The sequence below is a fragment of the Vulpes vulpes genome, chromosome 4 (genome assembly GCF_048418805.1).
Source record: "Vulpes vulpes isolate BD-2025 chromosome 4, VulVul3, whole genome shotgun sequence".
Taxonomy (NCBI): Eukaryota; Metazoa; Chordata; class Mammalia; order Carnivora; family Canidae; genus Vulpes; species Vulpes vulpes.
Window position 1 is genome coordinate 74,779,912 of NC_132783.1, and position 13,730 is coordinate 74,793,641.

The 13,730-nt window shown below is 34.2% G+C and overlaps 1 protein-coding gene across 3 annotated transcripts in view; it reads right to left on the reverse strand.

The window, feature by feature from the left end:
• Positions 1–13,730, reverse strand: part of JMJD1C (jumonji domain containing 1C) — a 324,083-nt gene that overhangs the window by 170,338 nt on the left and 140,015 nt on the right. For all 3 annotated transcript variants that reach the window (XM_072756132.1, XM_072756129.1, XM_072756130.1), the window contains exon 2: positions 10,595–10,759. Coding sequence is in view for 1 of the 3 variants with exons in the window: in XM_072756129.1 (XP_072612230.1) it covers positions 10,595–10,759 (165 nt within the window). In the remaining 2 variants the exon portion in view is untranslated. The remainder of the gene's footprint in view (positions 1–10,594; positions 10,760–13,730) is intronic.

Below are 13,730 nucleotides of genomic sequence, written 5' to 3' on the forward strand. Positions count from 1 at the left end.
TTCTACACTAAATAAGTTTATCAAGTTATAAGTTTATTATAAATTACAAATAGTAATCAATCATGGGAGTAAATGAATAACTAAATTAGTACAAGAATATTAAAATGTATAAAATGGCTTTATGAAGTCAGATTAACTATTTATTTATATCTATTCCTACTCCACACTAAGTTCCTCCAAATGTTGGGCATATTCATAATGCTGCTATTGCTATGACCATTACATAAATGCTTTATGAAGTGTAGATATCCAGACAAATATGATCCTTTTGCTGTAGGACAGCATAGGCCAAAGGCTAGGGAGTGGCCTGTATAGTGAAGAAGCAACCCTATCCCAGAGATCCAACCTAGATGTCAGTTACTAAGAGGTCATCTCTAGGTCCTTGGAATGCCCTGCTTGATAAGAGTCTTTGTTTGCCTAAGTACTTTGGCCACTAAACAGTTTAATAATGGGATTTATGATGGGGACTTTGGGCATTTCAGTATTATCAGTTCCAACTTCCAGAGGAAGTGATTATTATATATAATAGGTACTAATCTGATGTCCAGGAGGAAATAGAGACTAAAGCTCACAGGTATGCAGATAGTATGTAAACTGAGCTCCAGTAAAAACTATGGACAGCAAAGGCTTGGGTGAGCATCTCTGCTTTTCAAAATTCTGCATAGTGTTGCATATTGCAGCTAGTAAGACGGAATGCTATCCATGACTTCATAGGCCATGTTGCAGACCCTTCTATACTCTGTATCCTATGCATCTCTTCCGTTGGCTGATTTTAACCTTCATCCTTTCCCTACAATAAACTGTAGGCACTAGTTCTTCTAGTGAATTATCAAATCTGAGAACATGTTTCTTCAAACTTACAATTGGTATAAGAGAGAGTGGTCTTCTGAGGATTCCCCTAAAACTATACAATTGGCAAAACTCACTGCAGTGCTATACTAAGGCTTCTATTTATATATTTTGTTGTTAATCTTCACAACAACTTTATATAGTAGGTACTACTATTATGAAGACAGTAAAACATAGAAGAACTAACTCAAGTTCATCCTGGTATTAACCACAAATGGCACAGAAGGGATTTGAAGGAGGAAATTCAACATCAAGACTTATGTTCTTGGGGCAGCCCCCGTGGCGCAGCAGTTTAGTGCCACCTGCAGCCCAGGGTGTGATCCTGGAGACCTGGGATCGAGTCCCACATCAGGGTCCTTGCACGGAGCCTGCTTCTCCCTCTGCCTGTGTCTCTGCCTCTCTCGCGCTCTCTCTCTGTGTCTCTCATGAATAAATAAATAAAATCTTAAAAAAAAAAAAAAAGACTTATGTTCTTAATATATTACACTGTATTCCTAGATGACTGCTAAGGTTATCTTTTCCAGCAAATACATTCTCTAAATGTATGACTAGAAGGTCATATCAAGCCATATAAATACTAATTCAGATGCAGTTAAAAACAAACCTTAAATAAGCTTCATTATATTTTGTTGTTGCTTGTATTATTTTTATTAGAAGGTTTTTCTTCTTTTTTTTTTAGAAGGTTTTTCTTAAGATTTATTTATTTGAGAGAGAGAGAGAAAGAGAGAGAGCAAGAGCATGAGCAGGAGGGGCAAAGGAAGAGGGAGAGAGTATCTCAAGCAGACTCTTTGTGGAACCTGATGTGGGGCTAGATCTCATGACCAGGAAATCACCACCTGAGACAAAACCAAGAGTCAGATGCCTAAGTGACTGTGCCACCTAAGTGTCCCAGAAAGAATTCTTTGTACTAAATAGTACAAATGTTAAAAATGCTGTATTAACAAAATTTAAAAAGCAGCTGTCAAAGTGTATTAACAGAAAACTAAAACAAATCTAAAAGAATTCATTTGGAGAAAATAATTTCCAAAATTAAAACTACATGATAAAGTCATTGTATTATATTTATATTAAATTTCTAATTTTAGGGAAATAATAGTTGTTTCTATTGAAAACACAAATCAAATGAGGCATAATACCATCTTTCTAAAAAAATTATTTTATTTAGTTGGCAATACTTTCTAAATATGTAATTTTGACCCCGCTATAATCAAGACTTTTTTTTTTAATTTAATTTTATTTATTTATGATAGGCACACAGTGAGAAAGAGAGAGAGGCAGAGACATAGGCAGAGGGAGAAGCAGGCTCCATGCACCGGGAGCCTGATGTGGGATTCGATCCCGAGTCTCCAGGATCGCGCCCTGGGCCAAAGGCAGGCGCCAAACCGCCGCGCCACCCAGGGATCCCTAATCAAGACTTTTTTAACTTGAATTATATATGCCCATGCTTCTCTATTCATAATTATAACTTTATTTATTTTTAAAGATTTTATTTATTTATTCATGAGAGACACAGAGAGAGAGAGAGAAAGAGAGAGAGAGAGGCAGAGACACAGGCAGAGAGAGAAGCAGGCTCCATGCAGGGAGTCCAACGTGGGATTCGATCCCAAGTCTCCAGAATCAGGCCCTGGGCTGAAGGCAGCGCTAAACCGCTGAGCCACTCGGGCCGCCCCCAATTATAACTTTTAAAAGCTGCATAATATCTGTATCCTATTAATTTAACAATATTCACAAATCATTGTAAGACTATAATGAACATCTTTCTGCATATAACATTTTGTCTTCTATTTTTGTATCCAGAGGCCTAGCACACTGCCTGGCTCACATAAGGTGTCTGATAAACATTAGATGAACTAAATATAATCTTTACTTCTTAAAAATTGTTTTATAAGAATAATTTCCTAAGAGAAGAATTAATGAATCAATGAGTATAATGAGTATGAGCCTATGCCTCTTACAATAGAATATTTTCCTCTAAAATAACGTCATTTATGACCAGAAGAAAAGAATAAGTGTGCTCATTCATTGCAGTCTGTCAGTATTTGCTTTTGTCATTTAAAGTTTGATACTGGGACGCCTGTGTGGCTCTGTGGTTGAGTGTCTGCCTTTGGCTCAGGGCGTGATCCCGGAATCCTGCTACTCTGTCTGCCTATGTCTCTGCCTCTCTCTCTTTGTCTCTCATGAATAAATAAATTCTTTTTTAAAAAAAAAGTTTGATACACATAATTTGATCACATAGTTTAACTTTGCAGAAAAACAAAAATCCTGAAGGTATAGTGTCTTTACTACCACTTCATTATTTATCAAAGTACAAAGAACTGTAAAACTAGTAATTCTAACTCTGAAAACTCAATTAGTATGTAAAAACTCTTTAAAAAAATGAATTTATTTCAAAGCTCAATTCACAGTTGGAATGTGGCATGGGTTCATATTTCAGTAAAATCTGGTTGAGGTCATAATCTAAAAACGAAGTTTGGCAATGTAACAGCCAGATATAAAAGTATTTTGTCCCAAAGAGCAATAAATTCAATTTTAAAATGAGAAGGTTTCTTTCAGAACAGAGAATAACTAAGAAGTACTTTCACTAGGCAATCTAAAGGCAATATTATAAATATATTTTGAAGATTTTATGTATTTGACAGAGAAAGAGAATAAGTACAAGCAGGGGAAGAAGCAGAGGAAGAGTGAGAAGTGGGCTTCCTATCAAGCCAGGGAGCCCAAAGCAGGGTTCAATTCCAGAACACTAGGATCATGGCCTGAGCTGAAGGCAGACACTTAACTGACTGAGCCACACAGGCATCCCTAAATGGCAATATATTATTAACATTTACATGTTTATGATCTGATCACAATTCCTGATCAAACCAGAATAACCTATCTAATGAAGGAAAAGTTGCAGTAGGAAGGAGAAGCCTGAGTTTCCTAAAACTCACTCCAGAAAAAGCAGATAAATTATTATAGATCAGAATACTTAGTTGGCAACAAAGTTGTAAGTTCTTTCCTCCTGCATTTTGAAAATAACCCATTTTGGGTAATTTTACATCCCCTCCTCCCCTCCATGACAATTTAAGATTTCACATTTCTATTTGATTAGAATGAGGGCATCTATTATAAGCATTTTAATTATTTGTCTATGATTACCTGCCATGTTTAAAATTGGTGACTTACATATTTTTACCACAATTGGCTGATTATGGTTTCCTGTCATTTGATCTTAGTATAAAGCAATAGCTAGAAAACTTGCTATAATTCCCAGTAAAATTCTTTTTCACTAGCTAGGGTAGGATAAATTCAACACTTTAAAACAAGCATGTAGGGTCAGCCCGGTGGCTCAGCGGTTTACTGCTGCCTTCCGGCCCAGGGCCTGATCCTGGAGACCTGGGATTGAGTCCCAGTCGGGTTCCCTGCGTGGAGCCTGCTTCTCCCTCTGCCTGTTTGTCTCTGCCTCTCTCTCTCTCTGTGTCTCTCATGAATAAATAAATAAAATCTTTAAAAAAAAATAAAATAAGCATTTACTCACTGTGTAAGATAGATTAGGTACTGTACTAGACTTCTAGGAATGATTCAAAGATGACTAAGACATGATTCCTGTCCTCAAAGAACTTACAATCTAGTAAGGAAAGACAGACATGCAAACAAATAGGTATAATACAAAGCAGAAGTGCTGGTTGCTATTAAAACAGAGGTACAAACAAGGTTCTACAGGAACACAGGATGGTGAGATTAATTCTGGTTGGGGTGATCTGGAAGGCTGAGCCAGCAGAAAAGTAGTAGAAAACTCTGCCCCTTAGAAAATGCAGCAGTGTTACAGCCCAGCTGGGTTAGGGTCAAAGCCCCACTCCCCACAGAAGGTTTTCCTAAAGGAGATGGAGCCAGGGCCCTAATCCAGTTAGGTAGGTTATTCGCTGATTTCAATTATGAATGCCAACACTTTCTTTCCCTGGTGCAGATAAATGTGATTTCATGAGTATTTTACTTTATTTTAAAAAATTAAGTTTAACAGTATATTAAGTAACTTACCTAAAAATATAAGATAAGACACCTTGGCTTTCATTATCAGAATAGCCTCAGGTGGTACCCTGATCATATAGGACCAAGCAAAAAAAAAAAAAAAAAAAAAAAAAAGGGCACCACTTCAGCATGTTACATAGGTGGTGCTCCAATGTATGTTTTATTATTAATACACTGGGAAGAAAGACGAATAGACAATTCCAGAGAAATGGGTGTCATACTATTCCATATTTTGTTTTTTTTTTCCATATTTTGTTGAAGTTTTAACTTTTTAATTTTTAAAATAAACTTTAGAAAAGGTTAATGAGACAATAGGATTTTTTTTGTCATGTCATGATTTCAAGAACTAGCAGGTACACTGCCAGTTTCTACTGATTTCTTAGAATAAGTAGACAATATAACCAATATGTAATATTTAACAGGTACCACAGGAGGAGTGAAACAACTAGAAAGAGGATTATACAAACATATGCTTAAGTACAAAAGAACATGAAAGTATTAAGTACACAGAATTAGAAACATTAAAATTCGTAGAGAATTAAAGACAAGAGCATTAGTTTCTGCTGTGTTTAATGCTTTTTCCCCACTGAGTTTAATTCTATTGCCATCTCATATGTAACTCTAAAATTTCTCAAATTTATATAGTATTTTATTCTGCTATAAGAATTTAAAATCTCTGAATTTCATAACTGTTGCTTACAGGTATCCTTAAATAAGCCTCATTTTAATGAACAATAGGGAAACAATACAATCTCAGTTATGCATACTATATATAAATGAGTGTTTGTAGAAGTCTTATGAAACTTAAAAATGATTATTTTCTAGAGTATACCATCATGATTTCAAATATTTGTTCTATTAGTTTTTACAACCTCCTAAAACAAAGAAAGAAAGGAAGCAGGAAGAAAGGAAGGAAAACACATCCTGACTATCTGAATTTAAGGAAGATATCTCATTATATAGAACGTTCTTTAGATACAAACATATAATCCAAAAAGACTTGCTATTGTAAAATTAGTTGAGCAAACCGTAAGACACATACAAAAAGGGTTATAGTATCTCTAATAATATAAAGAAAACTTATCACAAATATTAGAAAAACACAAAATCTTAAAAATAATTTAAAAACAACAATCACAAAAATAACAAGTTGCTAATAAATGAATATTCATCCCATTAAAGAAATGCAAAGTAAAACAATGTAATAATATTTTAAAATATCAAATTAGCATATATAAAAATTATAACATTCAATTCTGTATTCAAGTTGTAAAAATCCTTTTTTAAATATTTGGGTTTTAAAACAAGACAGCCCGAAAATAAGTAATCAATGTTTGCTGGTGTAGGGGAGGACAGGGGGTGGGGAGTGAGGATTAGGGTAAGAGAAAAGCACTCACACACTGACTGGGGACAATGAGAGTAAGTATTTGTAGAGAGTATCAAGAGATTTTTATATATTTTTTCAAGTTCATACTTGAACTTTATTCATTCATTATTGAATTCATTACTGAATCTAAATTTTTAAAATAATCAGAGATGCAAAGATTTACATGTTTATCACAATATTTACCAATTATTTATAATCACAAAAAATTAGGAACAGTATCAAACATTAGGGAAACAGATCATTATAAGATGAAATACTATGTAGCCATTAAAAACTGTTAAAATTATGACCTGTGAAGAGAAATGAATACATTGCAACACCAAGTAAAAAGAGTAGGATCTACAATTTTAATGCAGTCTTAGCTAAAACTATGATTAGCTAAAACTATGATTAGGTCTTGTTGCTTATTTATTAGTTTTATTATGTGGAAGGGCACATACAATCTTTAGGGCTTTCTATATATAAGATCATATCATCTGCAAACAGAGAGAACTCTACTTCTTCCTTTCCAATTTAGATGCCTTTTTTCTTTTTCTTGTCTACCTGAACTAGCTAGAATGCTGTGTTGACCAGAAAAGTGTCCTCTTCGTCTTATACCCAGTCTCAGAGAAAAAGCTTATAGTCTTTCACAAGTGAGTATGATTGTTAGCTAAGCATAAGGATATAAAATCAACACATAAAAATCCATGTGTTTCTATACTCTAATAATGAACAATCTGAAAATGAAATTATCAAGTTGATTCCACTTACAATAACTTCAAGAAGAGTAAATTACTGAGTAATTGACCAAGTAAGTGAAAGACTTGTACAGTGAAAACTACAAAATACTGCTTAAAAATTTTAAAGAAAACATAAATAAATGGAAAGACATCTTGCGGTCATGAATTGAAAGGCTTATTATTAAGATGTCAATACCACCCAAAGTAACCTATAATGCAATCTCTATCAAAATCCCAGTTTCAGGCTGAAGTAAAAGTGTCCATCCTGAAACTCAAACAGAATTTCAAGGGACACTGAATATCCAAAAGAGTCTTGAAAAAGAACAAAGTTGGAATACTCACATTTCCTGATTTCAAAATTTACTACAAGTTACATGGAGTGCCTGAGTCGCTCAGTCATAGTTGAGTGTCTGACTCATGATTTTGGTTTAGGTCATGATATTGAGCCCTGTGTCTGGCTCTGCACTAAGCAAGGAGTCTGCTTGGAATTCTTGCTTGAAATTCTTGCTTTCCGTCTGACCCTCCCCCCACTCACAAGCACACACTCTCAAATAAATAAATCCTTGAAAAAAAACTTACTACAAAGCTACAGTAATCAAAACAGTATGGTGCTGGCACAAAAACAGACATACAGATTGATGGAATAGAGAGACCAGAAATAAACACCAGTATATATGGTCAAATAATTCTTGCACAAGGTGCCAACACTATTCAAAAGAAAAAGGAAAGTTTTTTCAACAAATGGTAATAGGAAACTGGATATCAACAAGCAAATGGAAGAAGCTGAACACTCACCTAAAACCATAAGCAGAAATTAGCTCAAAATAGATCAAAGGCCTACATATAAAGCCTAAATGAGAAAACTCATGATGTTGGATTTAGCAATGATTTCTTGGATATGACACCAAAGGCATGGGTAACCAAAAAATAAATAAATAAACTGGACCATATGAACATTAAAAAACTTTGTGCAACAAAAGACACTGTCAACAGAGTAAAAAGGCAATCACGGAATTGAAGAAAATGTTTGCAGATTCCATCTAATAAGGGATTAATACACAGAATATATAGAGAACTGCTAGAACTAAACAAATAAAAACCTGATTAAAAAATGAGTAAAACTTAAGACATTTCTCCAAGGAAAATAAATAAATAGCATATAAGCACCAAAAAAGATGCTCAATATCATTAATCATTAGTAAAATGTAAATCAAAACCACAAGGAGGTACTACTATCTTGTGCTAATTAGGATGGCTATTATCAAAAACTAAAACCAACAAGTACTGCCAAGAATACTCGGCAATGGAAATGCAGTAGAAAACAGTATGGCAGTTACTCAAAAGGTTTAAAAATACAACTACCGTATGATCCAGCAATTCCATTTCTTCAGCAATTCCAAAAGAATTGAAAGCATGGTCTCAATGAGATATAGGTACACCTATGTGCACAGCAGCATTATTCACAATAGCCAAGAGGTGGAAGCAACATAAAGGTCCCTCAACAAACGAATAAATAAAATGTGGGACATACATACAGTGAAATATTATTCAGCCTTATAAAAGGAAGGAAATTGTGGCACAGGCTACAACATAAAAATGAACCTCACAGACACTATGCTGAGTGAAATATGCCAATCACGAAAAGAAAATACTGTATTTGAGTATTTTCTGTGAGTGAAAATACTCACTTCTACTGAGGTACAAAGTAGTCAAAAGCCTAGAGACAGTAAAATGGTAGTTGCTAGGAGCTGGGAAAAAGACGGAATGGGGAGTTGTTTAATAGGTATGCAGTTTCAGTTCTGCAAGATGGAGTAAGTTCTATAGATGGATGATTGTACAACAACGTGAGTGTACTCCATGCCTCAGAACTTTATACTTAAAAATGATTAAAGTCGAAAATTTTATGTTAAGCATATTTTATCATTTTTAAAAATTCTTCAATTCTATGATGGAAAAAAAAGCAGAGAAATACTTTCTAAGATAATATGTCTAAAAAAGTCAAAGGAGTTGGCTATTCCTTGGTGATGAAAACAGAATGATGATGATATTCTTCTACTTTATACCATTTAGCATTTTCCAATTTTTTAATGTATACTTTGTATAAGAAAAAATAAGCTGAATTTTAAAAAGAGGTTACATAATTAAATATTTTGTAAGGTTAAAAGGTTTTCAACAGAAATAAATTTCTAAAATAATGGACAAAAATTATTAAACTATTTTCTTATAGAAATTTTCTCCCAATCAGTAATTTATGAATTAATTATGAATAGGAATTCATCTTGATTTTAAAAATTATCTCTAAAACAGGGCAAAGGTTTTCTAAAGTTCTATTTATTCTTTAACTATGATACTGAGGCATACTCTCAAGTATTAGTGTTGTTACTGCTTCCTGCTTGTGAGGTTTTTTATACAAAATTCACATATTTTAACCAATTTTTTAGTTAAAGTTTATAAAATAAAAAACACGTTAGTCATGGCTTTAAAGGCTTCATATTGACAATTCAGCATATTCATTCAACAAGTATTTCTTAATAACTATCCTAGATAAAATTATCTTGTTTTGCTAGAGCAGTAACATATCTTGCCAAAACTACAGTTTATAGATATTATCTTCCATCTTTTGATATTATATGTATTTTCTTTGAAAATATTAGTTCACTGCATTCTCTCTTCCCCTCCCTGCATTTTCTTTTTAACCACTATCTCCTCAGACTTTCAAAGGTCTAACTCACTGAAAGAGAAAATGGACAGGCACTATAATTATTAACAATAAAAACTATCCTTGTCAATAGTTAATTTGTGTTAAAAAAAAAATCTGAAAGTTACTCACCCTTTTTAGGTATTTATACCAAACACCTAAAAAATATTTCTTTGATATCAATGTAAGAAAATTATTTCATTCAAACACATATAGCACAGTTGTTAAACATATAGGGATTTCTTCCTAATAGAACTATCTTATTTAGTTAGGTTTCTTTTTTTTTTTTTTTAAGTTTATTTTTTTTTTAGTAATCTCCACACCCAATGTGGGGCTTGAACTCACGACTCAGAAATCCAAGAATCACATGTTTTTCTAACTGAGCCAGTCAGGCTTCCTTAGTATGTTTCTTTTACAAAAACCCTTCAAAGTAGCAGAGAATTTTATGAAATCTTTATTTCTTAAATAGAACACTTTCTGATATAAAGCAATCTTACCTATTATGCAAATATATAATTTCACACTAAATACCTGCTATCATCCACATTCAATTTTTATTAAATTTAACAAATCAAGAAAAATTACATGCTAATGAATGCTTTATAAAATATACCCTCTTATCATCTACTACAAAGTCTCAATCTTGTAAAACTGTGCCACATTACAGACAAACCAGTCAATTATTTGTTAATAACCATTAATCTAATTTATGTTTCTAACTGGATAAATTATTTGTAGAGTAAATATGCTAAAATAGTACTAACAAAAAGTTGTTTAAGAAAATAAAAGCCGTATTTTTATATTTCTGCCAGATACCTCAGAGACTCTTCAGGAGTAACCTATGATCACCAAGATAAATCTGAACTAATATTCAGTTTTTGTTCTTTTAAAACAAACAACTGAAATGTTTCATTAAACAGGAACAGATCTTACCAATGCAGGCCACTGAATTTGTTTGTTCTTTGATCCCTGAGTCTGGCTAGGGTCGACTCTTCTGGCCCAGATTAAGTGGTATTCCACCAAGAAAGTTGAAAAATCTTCATATACTTTAACCCACTCTCGTTTATCCCATTCAAGGTCATCAAATTCCACATACACCTACAGAAAAGAACACATAATATTCCATGAGCAATATAGAATATGATATATATATATTTTAAAGATTTATTTATTTATTTTAGAGAGTGAGAGCTGAGGGGGAAAGGCAGAGGAAGAGGGAGAGGGAGAAGAGAAGTCTCAAGCAGACTCTGAGCTGAGTGTGGAGTCCCACACAAGGCTTGATCTCCTACACTGAGATCATGACCTGAGCCAAAACCAACAGACCCTTAACCAACTGCACCACCTGGGTGCCCCCAAAGTGTATTTTAAAATATAATCCATGAAAATTGAATTAGAAAAAGACATTACCAAATACATTATTTGAATTAACATTTCTCTTTAAATCAAGTTAGTATGATTTGACTTTCTCATTAATCACATTAGAACTCCCTACTTATTGTATGTCAAGAGGATAAAGCACACATTTATTAAAGAAAAGCAAATTACATAATGTTAGTACAGACTGGCTGGTATCTACTAAACACATACTAAAGACTAAGTGAATACTGATGACTCTAGGAGCAGAGGTTGGGAAATATTTAAATATTTTAGGCTTTGCAAACTATATGGTATCTATCATACATGCTTACCTCTGATTTTATAGTATAAAAGCAGCCAGAGGTAATATTAATATGTAAACAAAAGGGTCTGGCTTTGTTCCAATAAAACTTTACAAAGACAGGTGGCAATTCAAGGATGGTTCAACATATGACCATCAGTGCAATATACCACATTTATAGAATGGAGGAAATATATTACATGATCATCTTGCTTGGCAGAGAAAAAGCATTTGACAATCTCAACATTTTGCATGATAAAAAAAAACTCCAAGTAGGAATGAAAGGAAAAAACAACACTCCGCAACTAACAGCATACTCAATGTGAAAGCCTGAAAGCTTTTCCTCTAAAATAGAAACAAGGATGGTAATATTTGGAAAACCAAAGGTGACTCTCTTACATCCATTCATTCAACACCTTCTTCTCCCACTCTTATCCTTTTTCATTCACAACCTAAGATCATTTCCACACAGAACTGTTTTATGAGTTTTCTTGGAGGTATTCTTTTCTTCTACGTATCTAGTGCTCCCTTACATCTGAAGTTTCACTTTCTCCTCATTTAAATCCTGTTTGCTCTTATGACCCAAGTTCTTCCAGAATGTTTATAACCCCCACTCCACTCAAATTTACCTTTGAACTCCTAAAGCAGTTATTTTTCGTATAGTTTATATTAGTATATAATCAAATTCTGCCTAATATTGTTCATATATAATGAGAATATTTCTATATTATGGCTGCAAAGTCACTGACAGTAAAGCTGTTACAGTATCCAGTACAGTGCTGCTTACATGTGAAGTATTTAATAAATATTAAGTATGTCCTGATTCTTGCAATCACTGACTTTTAAATATGGACACAAACTGGTATTATGTTTGGTTCTGAGGTATCTGTGGAAGTTAGTTAGATACACTAAAGAAGAATACACTGTTCAAAAAGTTAACATCTATTCCTAGTTATCTATGCCAAGTCAGAGCAGGAGCCCAAGTCAAGGAAGGAGCCAACAAAACTGTTGGCTTCTTCTAAAAATGCATCCTAAGGGTTTGAGCTGAGGTCTACCTGAGGTTAATGCAGTTTCAACTATACCAATTTCTCTATCAGTTGAAATCTTTTGTAAGAGTATTACTAAACTGAGTTATAAATGGACTTTTGAAAACTACAGAAAACTGAAGCAGAAAATGCTCACAATGGGACACCTAAGTGGCTCAGAAGTTGAGTGTCTGCCTATGGTTCAGGGAGTGATCCTGGGATCTGAGATCAAGTCCCATATCGGGCTCCTTGCACAGAGACTGCTTCTCCTGTCTCTGCCTCTCTCTGTGTCTCTCACGAATAAGTAAATAAAATCTGTAATAGAAAATGCTCATGAAAACCTAAGTGCTATCTTTGCTTTCCCCTCATGGACAATAATATGTGGTCTTAGTGACAAAACATTTCAGTCAAGAACCTAAGAAGCCAAGGTTTTAAACATTTCCCTACCCTAATAATGTAAATTCTTCCAAATGCAAAGTCCTTGATAATGAAATTAAAGTTTCCAGCATGAAGTGAACTTTCTAAACTCATAGCTTATCTGGCATGGACAGTGTCACTGACAGTTTTAGAAATCCACTAGGACCCTGGGAACAAAGGAAATGAAATTCTTTTCCTTTGCTATATAGCCAACTTACCTTCACATTATCAAACCAGTGAAGGGTTTGAATGTCAATAGATAAGATAGATAGATACTAAAATAAGCTAGCCTGTTACTGTTTCATGGATTCTGGCAAAAGACATGAGACTCCTAGGACTTTATTACTTAGAGCAAAGGTTACATTAAAGCAAAGTAAAAGTTTATTGTTTGTGCTGGCCTCATGCCTCCCAAGACCCATGAAAAGGATGCCAATAGCCCAAAGATGAACACTTGTGCACATAGAGAGTTGTCATAGGAGAGGAACACTGATCTTGCCCCCCCCCCCGGGGGGGGGGAAAGCAGGTGGGGGGGGGGGCTTTTTTTTATAGAACAAGCCTGCTATTTGGAGGAAGTTATTACTTCAATCTCCACTGTTGCTCACTACAAACACAACTCTGGGAAATGGCCCAGGTAAAGAGTGGTCAGGGTTTTCCATGTTTGGTATATCTAGCAAGAATATGCAGGGATGCTTAGTGCCCAAATTGGATTATCTATACCAATACAGGTAAGATTTTGTATATTGGCTAACTGAATGAGTAACTAATCTAGCCTTATGACGTACTAGTATGTATGTGAGGTGAGGTTTGAGGCATAGTTTCCTTCTATCTATCTGCAAACCTACCAAAAATACTATACACACACACACACACACACACACACACACTTACCTGGCTGTTTAATTTTATATTACTTTATATTGACTCCCACCTCATTCACCTCTACTGGGTCCTTCTATTTCCCCCTTACTAA